We start from the raw sequence: 18153 nt of genomic DNA, 5'->3' as shown, positions 1-18153 counted from the left end.
CAGAAAGTGAGAGATTTGGGAAGAAATCTCCAGTTTTTTTAAAGCGGCAATCATTTACACTGCAATATCAAACTGGTTTTGCAGTGTAAAGGATTGCCGCTTTAAACAAACTGGAGATTTCTTCCCAAATCTCTCACTTTCTGAATCTCTCATCCTATTAAATCTCATCCAGTGTGTTTATAAACACTGGTATGCGTGCAGAGTGTGCTGGGATACATTGCAAGCAAAATGCAATGTTTGATGCGTCCTGCCCACATACTACATTCACAGTTGAGGTATGCTACTCACTCACAATGATGGGCTGATACTGTTCACACTTAAGAGTTGCAGCTCACACTAAATGTACTCAATCTGTCTGAGTGCCAACGCTCACACTGCACTACAGTCACATTGAGAGTGAGAGGCTGAGACAGACTGCTCACTGGTCGTGACTAATGTCACGTGGAAGGATACGTTGCGCTGATTGGTAGGGACAGTCATGTTTCAGTCAGCTGATCCGTGTGAAAGGTAACGTCATATCCGGGGTCCTGAGCGGAAAAGTTTATAGAGGATGCCGGTGCTGAGTGATGTCATCAATAGTTGCTTAATTAATGTGAGTACTATCGTCATTATGATATCAGAGAAGGACATACGGCGTCATCACCGCCGGGGTGCTGTCATCTACCGGTCTGCTATGTGTATACATCATACATGTACCCACTAGTCCTCAAAATGTCAAAATGTTCTGGCTACTCACGCTCCTGTGTACCCTATACGTTACACATGTACCCACAACACCCTTATCTATCCAAAATGTAACCCCTATATGTGCTCTGTATACCCTTTTGTTTTGTATGTACCCATTACTCCCCTATCTGCCCTGCATGTTACCCTCATTTCCCCCTTTGTATTGTCTACCCATAGATGTTCTATATGTACCCACTTCTCTCACTGTGTCCTGTGTGTATATACTGTATGTAGCTTTTATAACCACATCTGTAATATATGTACCCTGTACAGTGCATACAGGATGTAACTGCTATGTTTTTATATGTTGTACACATGTACCCAGGCCTGTATACCACATTTAATTAACATCATCAGTCCCTGCCCCAGAGGAGCTTACAATCTATACTCCCTACCACATGTCCTATATGTACCCACTACACCCCTATATGTCCAACATTAACACTGTGTCCCCATATGTAACATCTGTTATAATCTCCTGTATATCTTATATATATTTTATTTTTTTACCAGTTATTTATATAGCACAGGCATTACACAGCGCTTTACAGAAAAAAATTGAACATTCACATCAGTCCCTGCCACAGTGGACCTTACAATCTTTATTCCCTCCAGCTGTTGTGAAGTTACACATCCCAGCATGCCTTGCTATAGTTTTAGCATTCCCTAATAGCAAAACTGTGGCAATGAATGATGGGACTTGTAGTTTCACAATAGCTGGAGGGCCATAGTTTGGACATACCTGGTCTAGACCATCTGCTCTGTTTGTGTGATTTGGGTTTCCTGCTAATTATATACACATTCCTATCCAATATGTTTGCTGTATACCTCAAATGTGTCCTATATTTCCTGTATATACTCTCTAAAACGTTATACCCTGTATATGTGTCTCTATCCATCATGATATATACTATATCCAGTATGTACCATCAGTTCACCAGTCCAGCATAAACAAAACATGTGTACCCTATATATTTAAAGTTTACCCTTTATACACTTATGACTCTGTTCTATATATTTAGCCAGTGTCCTATGCACTTCTGTCTACTCAGATCTATTATGTTCTCTCTTTATAAAAATCATAGTTCCCTACCCTCCTGCGTTCTAAAGGAGACTCCCTGAAATAGAAATCTCCCTGAAGAGACTAGGGAAATTTACTAAGATGGGAGTTTTCAGATAGAATTTCATATACTATTGGTAATAATGGCCATATACTGCTACAGGGCTGGGATAACGGCATACTTTAAAACAGTATAGTATAACATTAATACCTGGAGTACTGGGCCAGTAAATACTCCTACTTTGTGTCCGTCAGCAGCTTTGATTCTGTCACCTGGCAACCAAGTCGGAAAAAAATGCCATTCTAACTGAGCTGCCAGCTATTTCCGGGAACATCATGGCGGAGGAAGAGGAAACCGGGTAAGAGCCAGTGGAGGTGATAACATTAGTCTAACACTGTTATCCCTCTGTATGTACAGTATATTTTGTTTGTGTGTGTGTGGGGAGGGGGGTTCTGTGTATATGACAGATGCTGAGCTTATTGCATTTCTTATTTTTTCCTTAGGTCTGTGTTACAGGAGCTGCAGGTCCTACAGTCCATTTATATGGAGGAGCTGGAGGTGTCTCAGGAAGATGGGTAAGAAATGTGGTTCCAGACGTTTTCATACTGATTACTAAGCCACTAGTTCTGTATCTAACTTTAGTCCCACATATGTGTAACAGAAAAATTAAGGTAATAACTGGTATTACTAGGTTGGTGCTGAGAATCACTTTACATCCTGCAACTGGTGATGACCTGGAGACTCAGTATGTGCGTCTAACCCTACAGCTATCCCTCCCATCACAGGTAACTTTATAGATCTTCTTTTTATATTTTTTCCATAGTTTTTTCCGGTGCTATGTTACTCTTCGTCTGCATGTCTTATAGACCCTGACCTATGTTGCTCTGCCCATGTATGTGTTCCCTATGACTTATGGCCTAGTTTCTATGTTGCTTCTCCCCTGAATTTATTCCGAATGGCTTCTGGGCCCATTTCTATGTCGCTTTTCCCTGTACACCTTTGTCTTATAGGACCAGTTCTGTTACTTTTGCCTGTATGTGTGCCCTTTGTCTTATAGGCCCGACTCTGATGCTCTTCCATGTATGTGGTCACTGTATTTTATAGGCCTGGTTCTATGTTAATATTCCCCTGCATGTGATCCTTATGTCTTATCGGCCCAGTTCTGTTACTTTTACCCTGTATGCGATCTGTATGAGTTTCGAGTCTATTACTCTTCCATGTCATTTATGAAAAAATGTGTATATACAGTATTACTCTTGTCTCTATCTGTCCTCCCTCCTGCTTTTTATAGAGCAAATATACCCTTTATTCCAGTTATGTATTGATCCCGGTTTGTCTTTTCTCTCTGATTGGCTCATTCAATTTGCTCTCTGTTCCATGACTTGCTTTGATCTATTGTCTATTCTGTAGTATCCTGAAGAACCACCTGAGATCAGTGTGAGCAACCCTCGCGGTCTGTGTGATGAGCAAATTCAGAGGTAATACTAGAGATTTTATTGCATGTAAAGATGGCCCATTACGTGTCAAATCACATGTGAGCCCTCCCGAAGAACTGCCAGGGGAGCGCAAGGGAAATCAGGGCGGCCTGGGGGGGGTCCTCCCTGCGAATGCCTCTGCCTGTCAATCAAGCTAACTCTTGCTCCACAGTGCTAACGATCTCATGGTACCGTATACAGGGCGAGCTCTGTTTCTCATAGTACCATATATAGTACTATATGCAGGACTCTCTCTTTCATAATACCCTTTGTGTGGCTGTTCCTCTCTTGTAGTAGCAAACACAGGGCTGTCTTTTTCATAGTACCATACAGATCGATCTCTCTCCTCTCCCTCTCTCCAATATGCAGGGCTGTATCTCTCTCATTGTATCATATGCAAGGCTTTCTTTTGTAGTACGTTACACAAGTCTGTTTCACGCTCATAATACAATATGCAGTGCTCTCTTTCTTAGTACTGTATGCAGGGTTGTCTTTCTCTCTCATACCATACACATGGCTCTCTCGTAGTACCATATGCAGAGTTATCTCTCTTGTAGAACCTTACCCAGTGTACACACACACACTCTCGGTCACTCACTTATGGGATGCTAGAGCTTTCTCTCATAATACCTAATGCTGTGCTGTTTTTCTCTTGTAGTATCATCAGTACATTACACATGACTGCTGCAGAGTCTGTGGGATGCCCTGTTCTGTATCAGCTCATTGAGGTGAGTCTCCCTATGTGTGGTGCGTGTCTGTTTATTGAGGGCCGGTTTGCAGTATATATACAAGAAATGTTTTATGTCTTTATAGAAAGGGAAGGAGATGCTGACATCCAGCAATATTCCTCGTGGTCACTGTGTCATCTGCATGTATGAATTTCAGGTAAAGGTTGTCATCTCTGCTTGGCTGTAAATGGATATACTGTGTGTGTGTGTGTGTGTGTGTGTGTATATATATATATATATATATATATATATGACAGAGGCCCGGCACTCTCTTTGTTATAGTCCAGTAATTGCTGGGGTAGCCATCCTGTGATGCAAAGCACCTATGCAGACGATTGAGGTAGGGAGGCGGCACTCGCCAGACTTTTTTTCAGTCTAAAACACAGCCTTTATATGGAACAATAAAGGCTGTGTTTTATACTGAAAAAAAGTCTGGTGAGTGCCGCCTCCCTACCTCAATCGTGTGTGTGTATGTGTGTATATATATATCTCTATATCTCTATCTCCTGGGTTTCCTTTATTTATGGTTTACTGTTACCGCTCTCCATCTTCACCACCAGACGCTTTCTCTTCACTCTCACTCCCTGGGCACATTCTCTTGAACTTTTTCTCTTTATCTAACGCTTCTCCTTACCTCCTTTTCTGCACCACTCTTTGCCTCCAACCTGACACATTTCCCCACCTCTTCTCCCCATTCCCCCTTTCTTTTAAGCTCTCACCACCTCCCAGGTCCACATTGGCTTAGTGAGCATTTCCTGGGTTGGAGCTTGTCATGTTTGTGTGGATTTGCTGGTTTAGAGACCTGGCTGGATTTGTAACTCATACAAAAAATTCTCACAGGTGCTACAAATTGCATACCAGCTATGAAAGTACTTCTAATAAATCCACCTGGAATAAACAAAGCCAGCTATATGCAATATTTTGTAACCGTTCTAGCAAAGTATGTAATAAGACAATTATTTTACAATGAGACTTTAAACATTAACAAAATGCAAAGTGAATGAACACAAGAGAAATCTAAATCGAATCAATATTTGGCATGACCACCCTTTCTGCATGTGTACCTAGAAGAATTGATGCTGTTCTGAAGGTAGGGGTTCCACATCTCCAAACAATAGTTGGGGGTAGCTGGGTCCCAGTAGTTCAAGCCAGTTCTGATCTCATGGCACTGCTGGACATCTTCCTATTTTGAAGGGAAGTAAGCATAATGTCTTTAATCTGATGATTTCCTTGGCACACTGCCTTGTGTCTTGCTGCTGCACTCAGTCTTGCCATGGTATATGCTCTGTGACTTGAATCGGTCTTCCACAACCTCATCTTTTTAGCAGTTTAGCTGTTCCTCACCCAGTTTTAAGCCTTCTATACAGCTGTTTCTGTTTCAACCTAAATATGAAAATGATTATCGCCGGTTTGGTATGATTGGTTTTTCATACACCTTACTATAATCCTACAAAGTCCCTAACTTTGAAGGTGTACCTAGAATTGATGCTGTTTTGAAGGCATAGGATAGTCACACAACATTTTGATTTGCACTTCTCTTAATGCTACTAATCAACTTGGATGCAGTTGATTTCTGACCTCAAACACCTGGGCTGGATCCATATTTAACGGCTTTTAAACCAGGGAAATACGGTTATCCCTGCAAAACTCCTTCCCCCTTAGCTTCAACCACCTTGGTAATGCTAAGCATTTTCAGGCAAGCTATCTGCCTTTCCTATCTCTATTTGTGCCATCCACCTGGGAACACACCCTTCACTATACTCTGAGGTCCCCTTCTTCACCCTCATCTTCTTTTTTTCCCCATAGCTTCGCCACAGGGTTGAGAAGATGATCGGGAACCAGAAACTTTCTGGAAATGGCATCTGCAAACAAGTGTTGTTTCCTGGAATGATGCTGAAAACTTAAAAGGCTGTAGGGCTAAACAAATCGATGAGTCACATAAGCATTTGCTTACCATGTGCATCCATTTGAAGGGTGCATGGTCTGTGATTAGCTGAAATTCTCACCACAGCAAATAATATTTTAGCAATTCTACTATGCATTTATTTGCTAAGCACTCCTTTTCCACAGTAGGGTATTTGCGTTCTCTGGGCAGCAATTTTCAGCTAAGGTAGACCTCTTCAGAAAGGGCTGCCTCTGTCCCAGATGCATCTGTATGCAATATAAATGCTTCTTGAAATCAGGAGCCTGTAAAACTCTGCACACAAAGCATACCTTAGATCCTAAAAACAGTGTGAAAGCTGCTCAATCAAATTAGTAATAATCAGGTGGTAAATGGGAAGGGGAGTTAACCCCACACACCAAAGGCCATTATTAATAAGATTTGAAAAACCAACATAATAGAAGTTAATTCAGAGATCTTTGCAAAAAATATGATAAGCTTTCAGGCCTTGGCAAGACTTCTGATACTGGAGGTCCCTAAACTGTGTGATAACAGCACCCATTCGGGGCCATGTAAATGCCTACTGTAAGACTACATGATAACAGCACTTACCAATATATCTAAATTGAGAGCCAGCCTATCGGGAGTTACCCCTAAATCCTCCTCGTGGCATTACAGGATGCCTTAAATCCTGCCATGCAGCCTCTGATTCTTCAGACACTCGGTCAGAAGTGCTGCTCTATTGGCAAAATCATAAATGAATATGCGATAATACTTTGCTTACACAATTCTGGTGGCACACCTCTCTGGGTTGACTCTAAAACCATGTACCTGTAGAAACTAACACTGCCTCCACCTTCAGAAGGTGTGACTCCCAGTCAGAACTAAAAATGACAATATTATCTAAAAATGCTGTGGCATATTCTCTATGAGGCTGTAGCAACTTGTTCATAGCCCTTTGGAAAGTAACGGGGATCCCGTGCAAACCAAACGGGGCAGTACTTTACATTAAAAAAGACCCTCTGGGGCGGAAAGGGCTGTCTTGGCAGCTTCAGTCAAAGGAATTTGCCAGTACCCTTTTGTTAAGACGAGTAGTGAAATACTGACTTTTTGCTAAATTTTCAACTAACTCAGGTGTCCTCAAACTATTTTGCTCTGGGACCCCATCAGACAATAAAAATAATTACAGGACCCCAGCAAGTTACTGCAGAATATCATCACATTACGTGTAGTCCTCAGACAGCACATACATGGCAGCATTGTGGAGGCACAAAATTATGTGAGGAGTCTGAAATAACAGACAATTCAATAGATTTGTCAGACTATTTGAATCAATGACTGAGATTAGAGAAATCATCATCCTGATGGTCAGCAACATGGAGTCGCGACCCCATGCTGAGAAGGTCAGGATCCACTTTGGGGTCAGGACCCACAGTTTGAGAACCGCTGAACTAACTCATAAATTATGTGCATAGGGTAGGAGTCAAACTGAGAACCTTTATTTAACCTTTGGAAATCATTAAAGCATGTTAAGGCTCCCGAAGGCTTGTGCACCAAGGCAATGGGATTATTGCATTCACTGGTTAACGCCTCCGGTGACCCCTAGATGCAGGAACTCCTAGACCTCCCATTTTTCTGCTGCCCTTTTTGCCTCAGGTATGCAGTATGGCCCTGTATTAACACCAACCAGGGTGGAGTAATAATATTATGTTGTATGATTTAATTTTTTTTCCCCGGGATGGCCGAAAACACATCCTGGCACTGTGCTGCTGTCTATGACTTCATGTTTCTGGTTTGGACTCAAAGTGACTTCCATAAGAACCTAGCAATCTGTTTATTTCATGGCCACTAAAGAGGGTTGGGTACTTGTGTATTAGCCAGGCGCCCAATTAGCATACATACGCAGGCGTAAGCTAAGCTACGCTGTCAGCGTAGTCCAATGGCTGCCTAGCATGACTCCACAGCATCCCGGCTCTGTCCCCACCGTCCATGCCAAGCCTAGTGAGCGCCTCTCACACAGTGCCGGTAACCGCCAGATGCCAGCGGAGAGGGGATCATGCGGGCGCCGGCGGAGAGGCTCTCCAGCTGTCTGAGACGCAGGTGCGTCTCAGACGCTCCTGCGTCTCAGTAATTATTAGCACGTGCGCCTCATGCTCAAAGGGGGTATGCGGGCGCAAGTACATCCTATGCACAATAAAGGAGCCATTTTCAAACCCCCACTATCCACTCCAGCCCGAAGCGTGGCGAGCGGACGTTTTACGCATCCTCCTGACCTGTTCATACCCCCAATGTCCACGTCGGCGTGGAGTTGATTTTAAAAAGTGTGGCATACATCTTAAGGGGTGTACACACGGGGCAATGTAATTTCTATTCAATCCCGATTGAATCGTGTTCAAATTGCATGGCACCATGTACACATTTGGTTTAGACTAGATAAATCTGTATTTATAAAGTCTGTCCTGCACAGTCCATTTTTTTTTTTTAATTTGATTTCGATTTTTTTTATTCGGTAAGTTTGATTTCTGTCCGATTTTGCTTGCAAAATTTAATAGAAAAATGGACAAAATTGAACCCTGTGTACGCCCTATTACTCTCAGTGGTTAGCATTGGAATCAATACCTTTATCTCCTGGTTTGAAGGACCTGTTTAACTGCAATAATGTCATAACCCCAGTTTTGCCACTGCTGAGCCCTGTTCATGTTCTCGTTCAGACATTGAGTCACAGACTGAATGATGTTAGTCATGTGGTTATTGCTGCTCCCACCCTTTATTTACCAGATCTACAAAATGTCAGGGTTGTCTACCACATAGAAGTTCGAAGCTGAACCCCGTAGAGGCTTGGGGTACCTTTCAAACTGCAAACATCAGTTATGGTAGAAGCTAGTCCCAATCACACGTTTCCTGATTAACTGCCCTTTTCATCATTTGTTTAAGGTTAGAAGGTTCCACTAACCCATAGTAATGTGATCTACCCACCTATCACACACAAAGTTCTTTCATTATTTTTGTGACAAAAGGGCTACCTTTTAGTATTCCCAATGGGTCCATTGAAATAGCAATGCTTGGGCAATACTGATAGACTTCATATTATGTAGTGGTATGGCTTCTAAATATCTAGTGGCATAGTCAACCACTACTAATATTTACTGATGCCCACAAGCATATTTTTTCACTGGTCCTATCATATCCATCCCAATTCACTCAAAGGGCACGTAGATGACTGGTAGGGGAACCAAGGGCGATCTAAATGCTGTTGGGGTGCTCTGACACACTGGACATTTTTTTGACAATATTTTTTTATTTAGCATGAATGCCAGGCCAAAAAACCTTTAACTGCATATGCTGTAGCGTTTTCTCTTCTCCTAAATGTCCACCCAACAGATGAGTCATCCTCATTATCATCTGCCTGTGTTTCCTGTGAACCAACAAGTGCTCTACCCATTTACCCTGCAAATAAGAAACACAGTACAATAAAACATTTTTCAAAGCAAAATATGGTAACTTTTCTGATGGTAAAGCAGTAATCACCTTACAATTTACCTCTACAACATTTTCAAAGGCATTTATCAAATTTCCATCCTTCTTTTGTTCCCGCTCAAAGTGCTCTTTAACCAATGGGAGACCAATGTGCCTCAGTCTCCTTGTCCCCTGCTGCTCACTGGATAAGGATTACTTTTCTGTTACAGAACTTTGGGCCTGATTCAGGTTGGCCTGAGATGCCGTCCATCCATATGTCCGCCCCTCCGTCGCCGCTGATTCCCCTTGGTAACATGCAAGGGGATGTGTAACAAAAACACATCCACTGCAGGAGAAATCATTCAATGGTCCCCGACATGAAATAATTTCTCCGGCCTTCGCAAATAAAACTGACTATTATTTGCTTGCACATGGATGGGGTGGGCAGCTGACGTCCTGTGATGTCAGCCGCCCATCCCGGCAGATATCAGCCACCCACGTACCCATGGGAAAGCCCAGTATTATTACAAATACACCCCAAAAACACTGGTCATTTCCATTGGTGAGGCCTATTCCTGGCGGTTATTGTAGCTACCACTTTCACTTGTTGCCTTTTTATCAACATGTGCTTGTGGGCATTCCTCTATATTCCCATGTATGCATAGCACCTTTACAGGGGGGGTAACCCCAGGAGGATCCAAGTTGGCATAAATGCTGGTCTGTGCACTGCCAGTATCAAGTAAGGCCCAGATCTTCCGGCCTTCAGTTTGTACAATTAGACAAAATAGTGCTTTCAGCAGCCATGCTGACCACCGGTTGGATGGCTTTCCCTGTACGGTAATCCATCGGCTCACAGTCTCTACATACAGTATATGGCCAGACTTGCTGCACTCAAAGTACACAGCTGGAAGTGCATTATTGGGTTTGACCACAGGAACCATTGCTTCGCTTTATTCAGTTTCCCAAAAGGTCAGGTAACCATCACCAACTCCTCAAAGGTGCTAGGATCAACCTGTAGTACCCATTGTCTTAATACCCATATAGCATTATCTAGAGCAACCATTTCCAGCACATGCCATGCTCAATTTTTATCTGGCTGCATCCGGCTTTACTCAATCAAGCTAGCTTTGCAAATTGAACCATAGGAGGCTCATTTTTCAATAGATGATAGAAGCTGGCATCAGACATTGTCAATTCAACATATACTCTCTACGGCTCTCCTGTAAGACCTGGAGCTAATCTGGCAGCCCACTCCTCCACTGGGCATTTTAAACTAACATCAGTATGTTCAAAAGTTCACAAAATTGCCTCTATATCAGGAGGAGTAAGCTTTGGCAACTCCTCTCATTCCTGCCCACCTTTAATGATAATACTTTTTATTTATATAGCACTTTTCTCCTTTAGGACTCAAAGTTGCTTAAAATGCATCAAAAACATGGTACATTGAACAAAGTCATTAGAATTGCATGAAGTTAAAAAAACAGATAGTTGATGACTTAAAGTATAGAGCACAATAAGCATACTGCGGGATTGGTGCAGACATTTTGGGTATGGGTTATATATTTCAACCATCTCCTTTAAATAATCATCCAACTAGCTCAGTGATTCCCAAATGTTTTTGAATCATGGCACCCTAGAGCATCAAAATGTTTTCAAGGCACCCATGGGCCAAATGTTTCTTATTGAGAAGTTCAGTAACGAATATAAAATGTAGGTACATTGTGTTTATATATCACAGTTATCTGGTGAGGGACAGGATTTGCTTCTGTTTATCAACATATGTTATGATTGACAGCCACCAGCACTGGTTTTGCCTGTTACATTGCCCATAAATAATATGAATTGATCCTAGGCCACGGCACACCTGCAAGTGTCGGGAGGCACCCCAGGGTGCCCAGGCACACAGTTTGAGAACCACTGCAATATCTCTATCTGCATTTTCTGTATTTGGCCACACTTGTAAATTCTGGTATTTCAATTGGGCCCGTTGCTGCTGGTGTATAAAATCGAGCACCTAACCACGCAGTCTCCATTTGCAAATATTTGTGATGCAAAATGGGTCTTCTGAAGAGCTCAGTGACTTCAAGCATGGTACTGTGAAAGGATGCCACCTTTTGCAATAAATGTGTGAAATTTTAATCCCTTCTGTATATAGCGTTAAATACAACAATTGATAAAGTAAAGCATGGTTACGAGAGAGAGAAAGTACCAGCCATATTTCAGGTCGTGTTTGAGAAATAACAATTAGCAGCTGATTGGCTTGTACTTTATCTCTAATGCTCTGTTGATTCTGTAGCCACAGGGTCCTGAAATTCCACTGGCATTAGTGTAAGTAGGGATACAATTTTATGAACAATCTTATTTCAAAGGTGTCATCCTATCACAGTTGAGGAGAGTCGAGGAACAGAGCATTCTGTCGCTCCTGAAATGGGTCATGTTGCGAGGTACGCATTATGTGGTTCGCTGTGGATTGTTGAATTACTGGACGCTTTTTGAAGGCATGAATGGTAATCTGTGTATGCTTGGTTGAATGTCAGACATTGTTGTACAGGATTATGATCTATTCATGTCCCTTAGGAAGAAGATTCGCTCACAAAGACTACGTGTTTTCATCACTTTCATTCACATTGCTTGGGTCGATACATCAAGCACTGCCGAGACAACAGCCTGGGAAAGGTAAGTAACATACAGAAACTAGAGGTCATCTAGTACATGAATGCGTTTTTCGCTCGGAAAGGCACAATCACTCTCTAATGGACAAACCACCTGCACTGTAGATGGGACTGATGTAACATGTGCAGAGAGAGTTAGATTTGGGTGGGGTTTGTACTTCAAACTGATATCTACAGTATATTGCAGTGTAAAAATAAAGCAGCCAGTATTTACTGTACATCTATCAACTGGATAGCAGTGCATATATGGCACCAAGGTGTACAATCCTGTACAGATTGCTGCCTTTATGTTCATGAAGTTCTGTACTAACTTTTATTTTTTAAATGTTAAGAAAAGTCTGTGCATTATAGTGATTGCGTACATTGTTCTATTCTTAGAGGTGTGTAAGGTATAGGTCCCTCCCTGACATGCTTTACTCTACTCTGATCTTTGGTGTTTTTTAGGAATCCATCATCATATGTCCTGTTTGCCGCGAGACTTTGACCTATGACTTCAGCAAGCTGCAAGAAGCATTACCCCCACAGCAGGCAGAGGTAGAGATCCCCATGTTAAGCTGTCACCCCCCTCCCATAGTAGCCAGAGGTAGAGATCACCATATTAAGCTGTCGCGCCCCTCCCATAGAAGCCAGAGGTAGAGATCACCATATTAAGCTGTAACCTCACCCCCATAGCAGCCAGTGGTAGGAATCTCCATATTAAGCTGTAGCCCCACCCCCATAGCAGCCATACGTAGGGATCTCTATATTAAGCTGCAGCCCCCACCTGCAGCCAGTAGTAGGAATTCCCATATTAAGCTATAGCCCTACCACCACTGCAACTTGAGGTAAGGGCCCACATATTATGCTGCATCTCCACCCCCACAGCAGCCAGAGGTAAGAAATCCCCATATTAAGCTATACCCAAGTAACCAGAGGAAAAGACACCTCATATTAAGCTGTAGATCCTCACCTACAGCAGACAGAAGTAAGGACCACCATATTAAGCTGTAGCACCATTTCACAGAAACGGGAGGTAAGGGCCCCATTATTAAGCTTTAGCTCCACCCCAAGAGCAGCCAGAGGTGAGGACCTCCATACAAATCTGTAGCTCCACCCTTACTGCAGGCAGAGGCTATAGCCCAATTACTATACTGGTATCCCTAAAGCTGCCAGAGATAAGAACATTCACATTAAACTTTATGTAGCACAAGGTATGTGGTGCATGAACTTGCATGATGAGTCAGGGTTATCTTTGGTACTTGTTTCCTAGCACGGCGCCCGCCGCAGGTGATCGCATACCTTAACTTAAGGTATGGGACCGACGCGATTTCAGGGCTATTTTTAGCCTTTTCCCCACAATTAAAAAATTGCGTCCATCGCATGCCTGACCGATGCGATGGACGCGATTTTACATAGGGAACAATGTTAAATGGGCCAAAGGACCCGATTTTTTCATTGTATACCCACCCTTATGGTATACCTGTGAAGCAATGCGCGTCACCTCGCGGGGCTCGCTGCGCTCGCCACGATTCAGACTCGGTGGCTCGCTGCGCTCCCAACACTATATAAAATCGACTCCACGCCGACATGGATAGTGGGGGTATGAAAAGGTCGGAGGACGTGTACCGCCGCTCCTTGTGGGCTCGCTGCGCTCGCCACGCTTCGGGTTGGCGTTCATCGTGGGGTGGCGTTAACAATGGGGGGGGGCATTTGACCCATCAGGGTGGGTATACAATGAAAATTGGGGTCTGGGGGGCATTTAACATTGGGCCCAATGTAAAATCGGGTCTCAGGGACCATTTTACATTGGTTCCGATGTAAATATTGCATCGATCGCATCGCATGTGATTTGGTTGCATGCGATGCGATCAACGCGATTTTTTAGGACCCGATGGATACAATCAAAATCGCAGGCGCCGTGCTAGGAAACAAGTACCTTATCTTTTATTCAGTGCAATGCAGCATCATGGAGTCTATTAGTACATTCATGAGGAGAGGTCACAGTTACAAACACAGAATAATTGGGGAGGGGGAGAGCTTAGGGGATGCATGGTAGATTTGGGCATCACCTGAAAGGAGAGTAATAAATTTACTGAGAAAAGAGGTGTAACAATAGAGCAACAGAGGTCTGAGAATGAAAAGTGCTACAGTGATTGGAGGGGATTGTGTCACTAGCAGAGACACTGAAGGAGCTTTTAGGAATGTTGGAGGTGAATCAGAAGCAAAGGGTGAAGTGTAGAAGAAGTCTCCTACATCAAAAATGAAGATGGTCATGCATGTTGGAAGTGTTTAGTGCATGCTTCAAGTTGAATTAGAAGTGGCACTGGAAAGGTTAGGGTGCAACGTACAGACATGCATTGTGGTGGAAGTTCTAGTAGATTTGTAAAGGAACAAGAGCAAGGTGGAAGAGACGTATGAAGGCATCAGGACACTTGCAGGGGTGCCCTGGGTTGGTGGCCAATTAAAATGATTTATGATCAATATAAGAAGCAAAACCAAAGCTTGTGCCAATCATAACATATGTGGACACTTTCTCAATAATAAATATTTGGCCTGGGGATGCCGTGAAAAAATCTTGATGCTTTAGGGCGCCGTGATTCAAAAATGTTTGGGAATCACTGGTCACAAATGGGGTATTTCTGCTTCGGGACAAGTGATCCACAGTCCGTTGGTAAATGTCTGGTAATGGTCCTCTTTTACGTTTTTCCTTCAATGGTCTTGCCTCTGCAGGTGGTATGATGAGATTGGGTTCAGGGGATGCTTTAAGCACAAACTGGCCAAGTTAGTCATGGTACTTGGAAACTCTGTTTCGAAGAGGGCTTTTTGTGGCGCCTGCTGCCAAAACATTTTTTTATTTTTTATTTACAAGATGCAGCTGCAACCCCAGCTGGGGTATATAGAGGTCTAAAACTCCTATACTGAGATTGCCTCTTCCATCATGTTCCAGTGCCAACCAATGGACAAGTATGAAATGACATTTTCCTTTTTGGGTCTGATGTCTGCAGCTCAGTGTTGAATATTCTGTGACCATACTCTGTATGTAGCTGCAGCAATAAGAACAGTGTAAGAAATGTCAGTTTCCCAGAGATCACCTTGTTATCCAGCTGCTATCCGCGCCTTGTGTTTCATTCTTGCAGTTAGAGTAGAATCTGAAGCGTTAGGCATGACTGATTGTATTCTGAGTTTTTGCCCATAGGAGTTGTATGTCCCAGACGTCCATACACTTCAGAGAGAAAAGGAACTTCGCCAGGTATATGAGAGACAGTTGGCAAATGGAGGAATTATTGACCTTGAAGCGGAAAAAAATCGCTTTTTCATCAGCATCCAGGAGGTAAGGTTCATACATGGAGTATAAGGTCACGTAATCGGACATTAGGCCTTGTCGTTATGTACAGCAGTGTCTAGAATTGCGCAGGAAAGATGATGCACAATATTAGGGTTTCAGAAATTACTCAAAGACAAGCCTGGAATTACTTGTGTATTTTGGCGGCGCCCATCGCATCGTATACCATAACGCATGCGATGGTATGCGATGAGACGCGATTTCGTTGGTTAGTGTACGATGGCATACAATTTTCAAATTGTATGCCATTGTACATGGCATACAATGCCATACGATGCGATGCGATTAAACATTGTATAAGCACCCTAGTGGGTGCATACAATGTTAAATGCACCCCCATGCCCCCCCCCCCCCCCCCCCCCCCCCCCCCCCACTATAAACGTGAACCCGAAGCGTGGAGCCCGCGAGGGCCGGCGGTACGCGTCATACGACCTTTTCATACCCCCACTATCCATGTCGGCGTGGAGTTGAGAATAGATTAGTGTGGCGAGCGCAGCGAGGCGACGCGGTTACCTTCACAGGTAAACGCGTCCCTTCGCGGGCTTCACAGGTATCCGCGTCCCCTTGCGGGGCTCGCCATGCTTCGGGCTTGGTGGCTCGCTGCGTTTGCCACACTAATCTATTCTCAACTCCACGCCGACATGGATAGTGGGGGTATGAAAAGGTCGTAGGACGCGTACCGCCGCCCCTCGCGGGCTCGCTGCGCTCGCCACGCTTCGGGTTCACGTTTATAGTGGGGGGGTTGCGTGGGGGTGCATTTAACATTGTAAGCACCCATTAGGGTGCTTATACAATGTTTAATCGCATTGCATCGCATTGTATGGCATTGTATGCCATATACAATGTCATACAATTTTAAAATTGTATGGCATTGTACAATATTGCGCGATATCGCGTCGCATCGCATACCATCGTATGCCTTATGGTATGCGATGCGATGGGCGCTGCCAAAATACACAAGTACCCGATCTTCAGCAACAGTGCACATACCATCCCCACACCGGTACCACACTATTCTATTCTCAACTCCACGCCGACATGGATAGTGGGGGTATGAAAAGGTCGTAGGACGCGTACCGCCGCCCCTCGCGGGCTCGCTGCGCTCGCCACGCTTCGGGTTCACGTTTATAGTGGGGAGGTGGCGTGGGGGTGCATTTAGGGTGCTTATACGATTTTTAATCGTATAGGGGGTCAAAATTGCGTCGCATCGGGTACATGGCACGCGATACGATACGTTCATCGTACGATGTACATCGGGGGTGCCGCTATAATACACAAGTACCAAAAAAAGTGGTAAATAAGTAGAATCTGGTTGCTATGGGCAGCATCCCATTTTCAATAGAACCACCTTTTACCCCATAGTGTACGTGTCACACTCCTGTAGTTAGGGATGTTGTTATCATGGATCAGCAACCAAGGGAAGAGGTTGATTATAATTTCCCTTTGCTACTGATGGAATCCACGGCGATCTGGACACAAGGAAATCGCCTACCCTAAAGAGCTTAGAAAAATCACTTTGCACACTTATCTACGTGTGTATGCCCCTTCACTCTGGGTAGGTTCCACAGGAGGGTTGCAGCGCAGTTAAAAATTCAAATAGGGGAGGCACAGCAACTGCCACCATTTGTCATTCCAAACTGGCATGCTGGCAGTAATTGTTGATGTTCTATTTGAATTTTGGACTGTACTGCATCCTCACCTCTGGAGATGCCACCTATTTTTGCTGTTGCAGCTATGCCAACTAAATGCCTGTGCAGCCCCGCATTGTCATACTTTACGCTGAGTATGTAACAGATGACAAGTGATCCACACCTTCCATGTGCTTCTTGCACCTCATTTGCCACTATATATGTTCTAGCTGCACATGTATTGTGTGATGTTTATTGTTTTTCAATTGACCAGACACCTACCAGTGACCATCAGCTGGCAGAGGAAGACCAAGTCTTTGCTGAACCAACGGCTCCGGCTGCTGTAGCAAGGGTAGAACCGCCTCCACTTCTTAGTTTCTCCAAGCAGCACCGCGGTGGACATAGGCCTGGTATGAAAACACCTCTGAGCATGGGTAGTAGACCTTTCCATCATGAACACCCTGATGGCCAGCCCTGGCAGAACAACAGAGGATGGGCTGCCCACAACAGGTGGAGGTCGGACACTCGTAGACTGTGGAGAGAGGAGGCTGCCTCTAGAGACACTCAGGCACACACCAGAGGGAGGGTGAAGCAACTTCACTGTCGGACCACTGGAACTGTCCAGCCACCACATAGAGACAGCACAGATGACTCATTGGAGTCTCAGCATACCCTTTAACACATACTGCATCTTGTCTGAATAAAGAGGACGGTGCTGAGTAATTTCTACGCCCATCATTATGTGAGCAGTGAATGGAGATTCGTGGGGTTTGTAGGGACTGTAATAAAATATATAATGGTATATTTGTCACATTCATCTGAATGTCTTTTTTTACCTGCCAGATGGGACACACATCTTACACCTGGAGTGATCAAATACGTTACTAATAAACTAAAAATCATAATGCGTCACTGGCTAATCACAACCCTTCATGTTGATATTCTGCTTTCAATGCTTCCATGACCAAGCCAGTTCTTATTAGACATATTAGTCACCTGCATTTTCCGGTGGCCCTGGTAGGGGTTACTTTACTGCTCACAGCAGCAGAGAACATGGCCCTTATTCTGGTTCCCTCGCAGGGGCAAATACCTTCTCAATTGGACAAAACCATGTGCACTACTACGTAACGTGCAGAGAGAGTTAGATTTGGGTGGGGTTTTACTTCAAAGTGAGATCTATATCTCATGTAATAATAAAGCAGT

The 18153-nt window shown here is 43.8% G+C and overlaps 1 protein-coding gene across 4 annotated transcripts; it reads left to right on the top strand.

The window, feature by feature from the left end:
* The first annotated feature begins 452 nt into the window (after nucleotides 1-452).
* Nucleotides 453-17931, top strand: RNF25 (ring finger protein 25). 4 transcript variants are annotated; one of them, XM_083176772.1, is made up of 11 exons: nucleotides 453-592; nucleotides 2045-2145; nucleotides 2291-2362; nucleotides 2479-2572; nucleotides 3198-3265; nucleotides 3921-3990; nucleotides 4076-4147; nucleotides 11906-12004; nucleotides 12445-12534; nucleotides 15176-15310; nucleotides 17225-17931. In XM_083176772.1, exons 2-11 carry the CDS (start codon nucleotides 2123-2125, stop codon nucleotides 17627-17629), a joined length of 1128 nt encoding a protein of 375 aa, XP_083032898.1. In that variant the 5' UTR covers nucleotides 453-592; nucleotides 2045-2122; the 3' UTR covers nucleotides 17630-17931. The 4 variants fall into 4 exon arrangements, with proteins under 4 accessions (XP_083032898.1, XP_083032900.1, XP_083032901.1 ...); XM_083176774.1 differs by having other exon boundaries at nucleotides 501-592; nucleotides 2042-2145; XM_083176775.1 differs by lacking the exon at nucleotides 453-592 and adding an exon at nucleotides 629-666.
* The last annotated feature ends 222 nt before the right edge of the window (nucleotides 17932-18153 follow it).

Source organism: Crinia signifera, chromosome 3 (genome assembly GCF_055691185.1).
Source record: "Crinia signifera chromosome 3, ASM5569118v1, whole genome shotgun sequence".
In the NCBI taxonomy this organism is placed as follows: Eukaryota; Metazoa; Chordata; class Amphibia; order Anura; family Myobatrachidae; genus Crinia; species Crinia signifera.
Note: the sequence above shows the minus strand (reverse complement) of the source record. Positions and strands in the feature narration are given on the sequence as shown.

Bases quoted from the DNA above. Each gene is read 5' to 3' on its own strand.
- RNF25 (XM_083176772.1), top strand. From the start codon at position 2,123: ATGGCGGAGGAAGAGGAAACCGG. The intron at 3,991-4,075 runs GTGAGTCTCCCT...ATGTCTTTATAG, and splicing joins TTCTGTATCAGCTCATTGAG to AAAGGGAAGGAGATGCTGAC. The intron at 12,005-12,444 runs GTAAGTAACATA...GGTGTTTTTTAG, and splicing joins GAGACAACAGCCTGGGAAAG to GAATCCATCATCATATGTCC.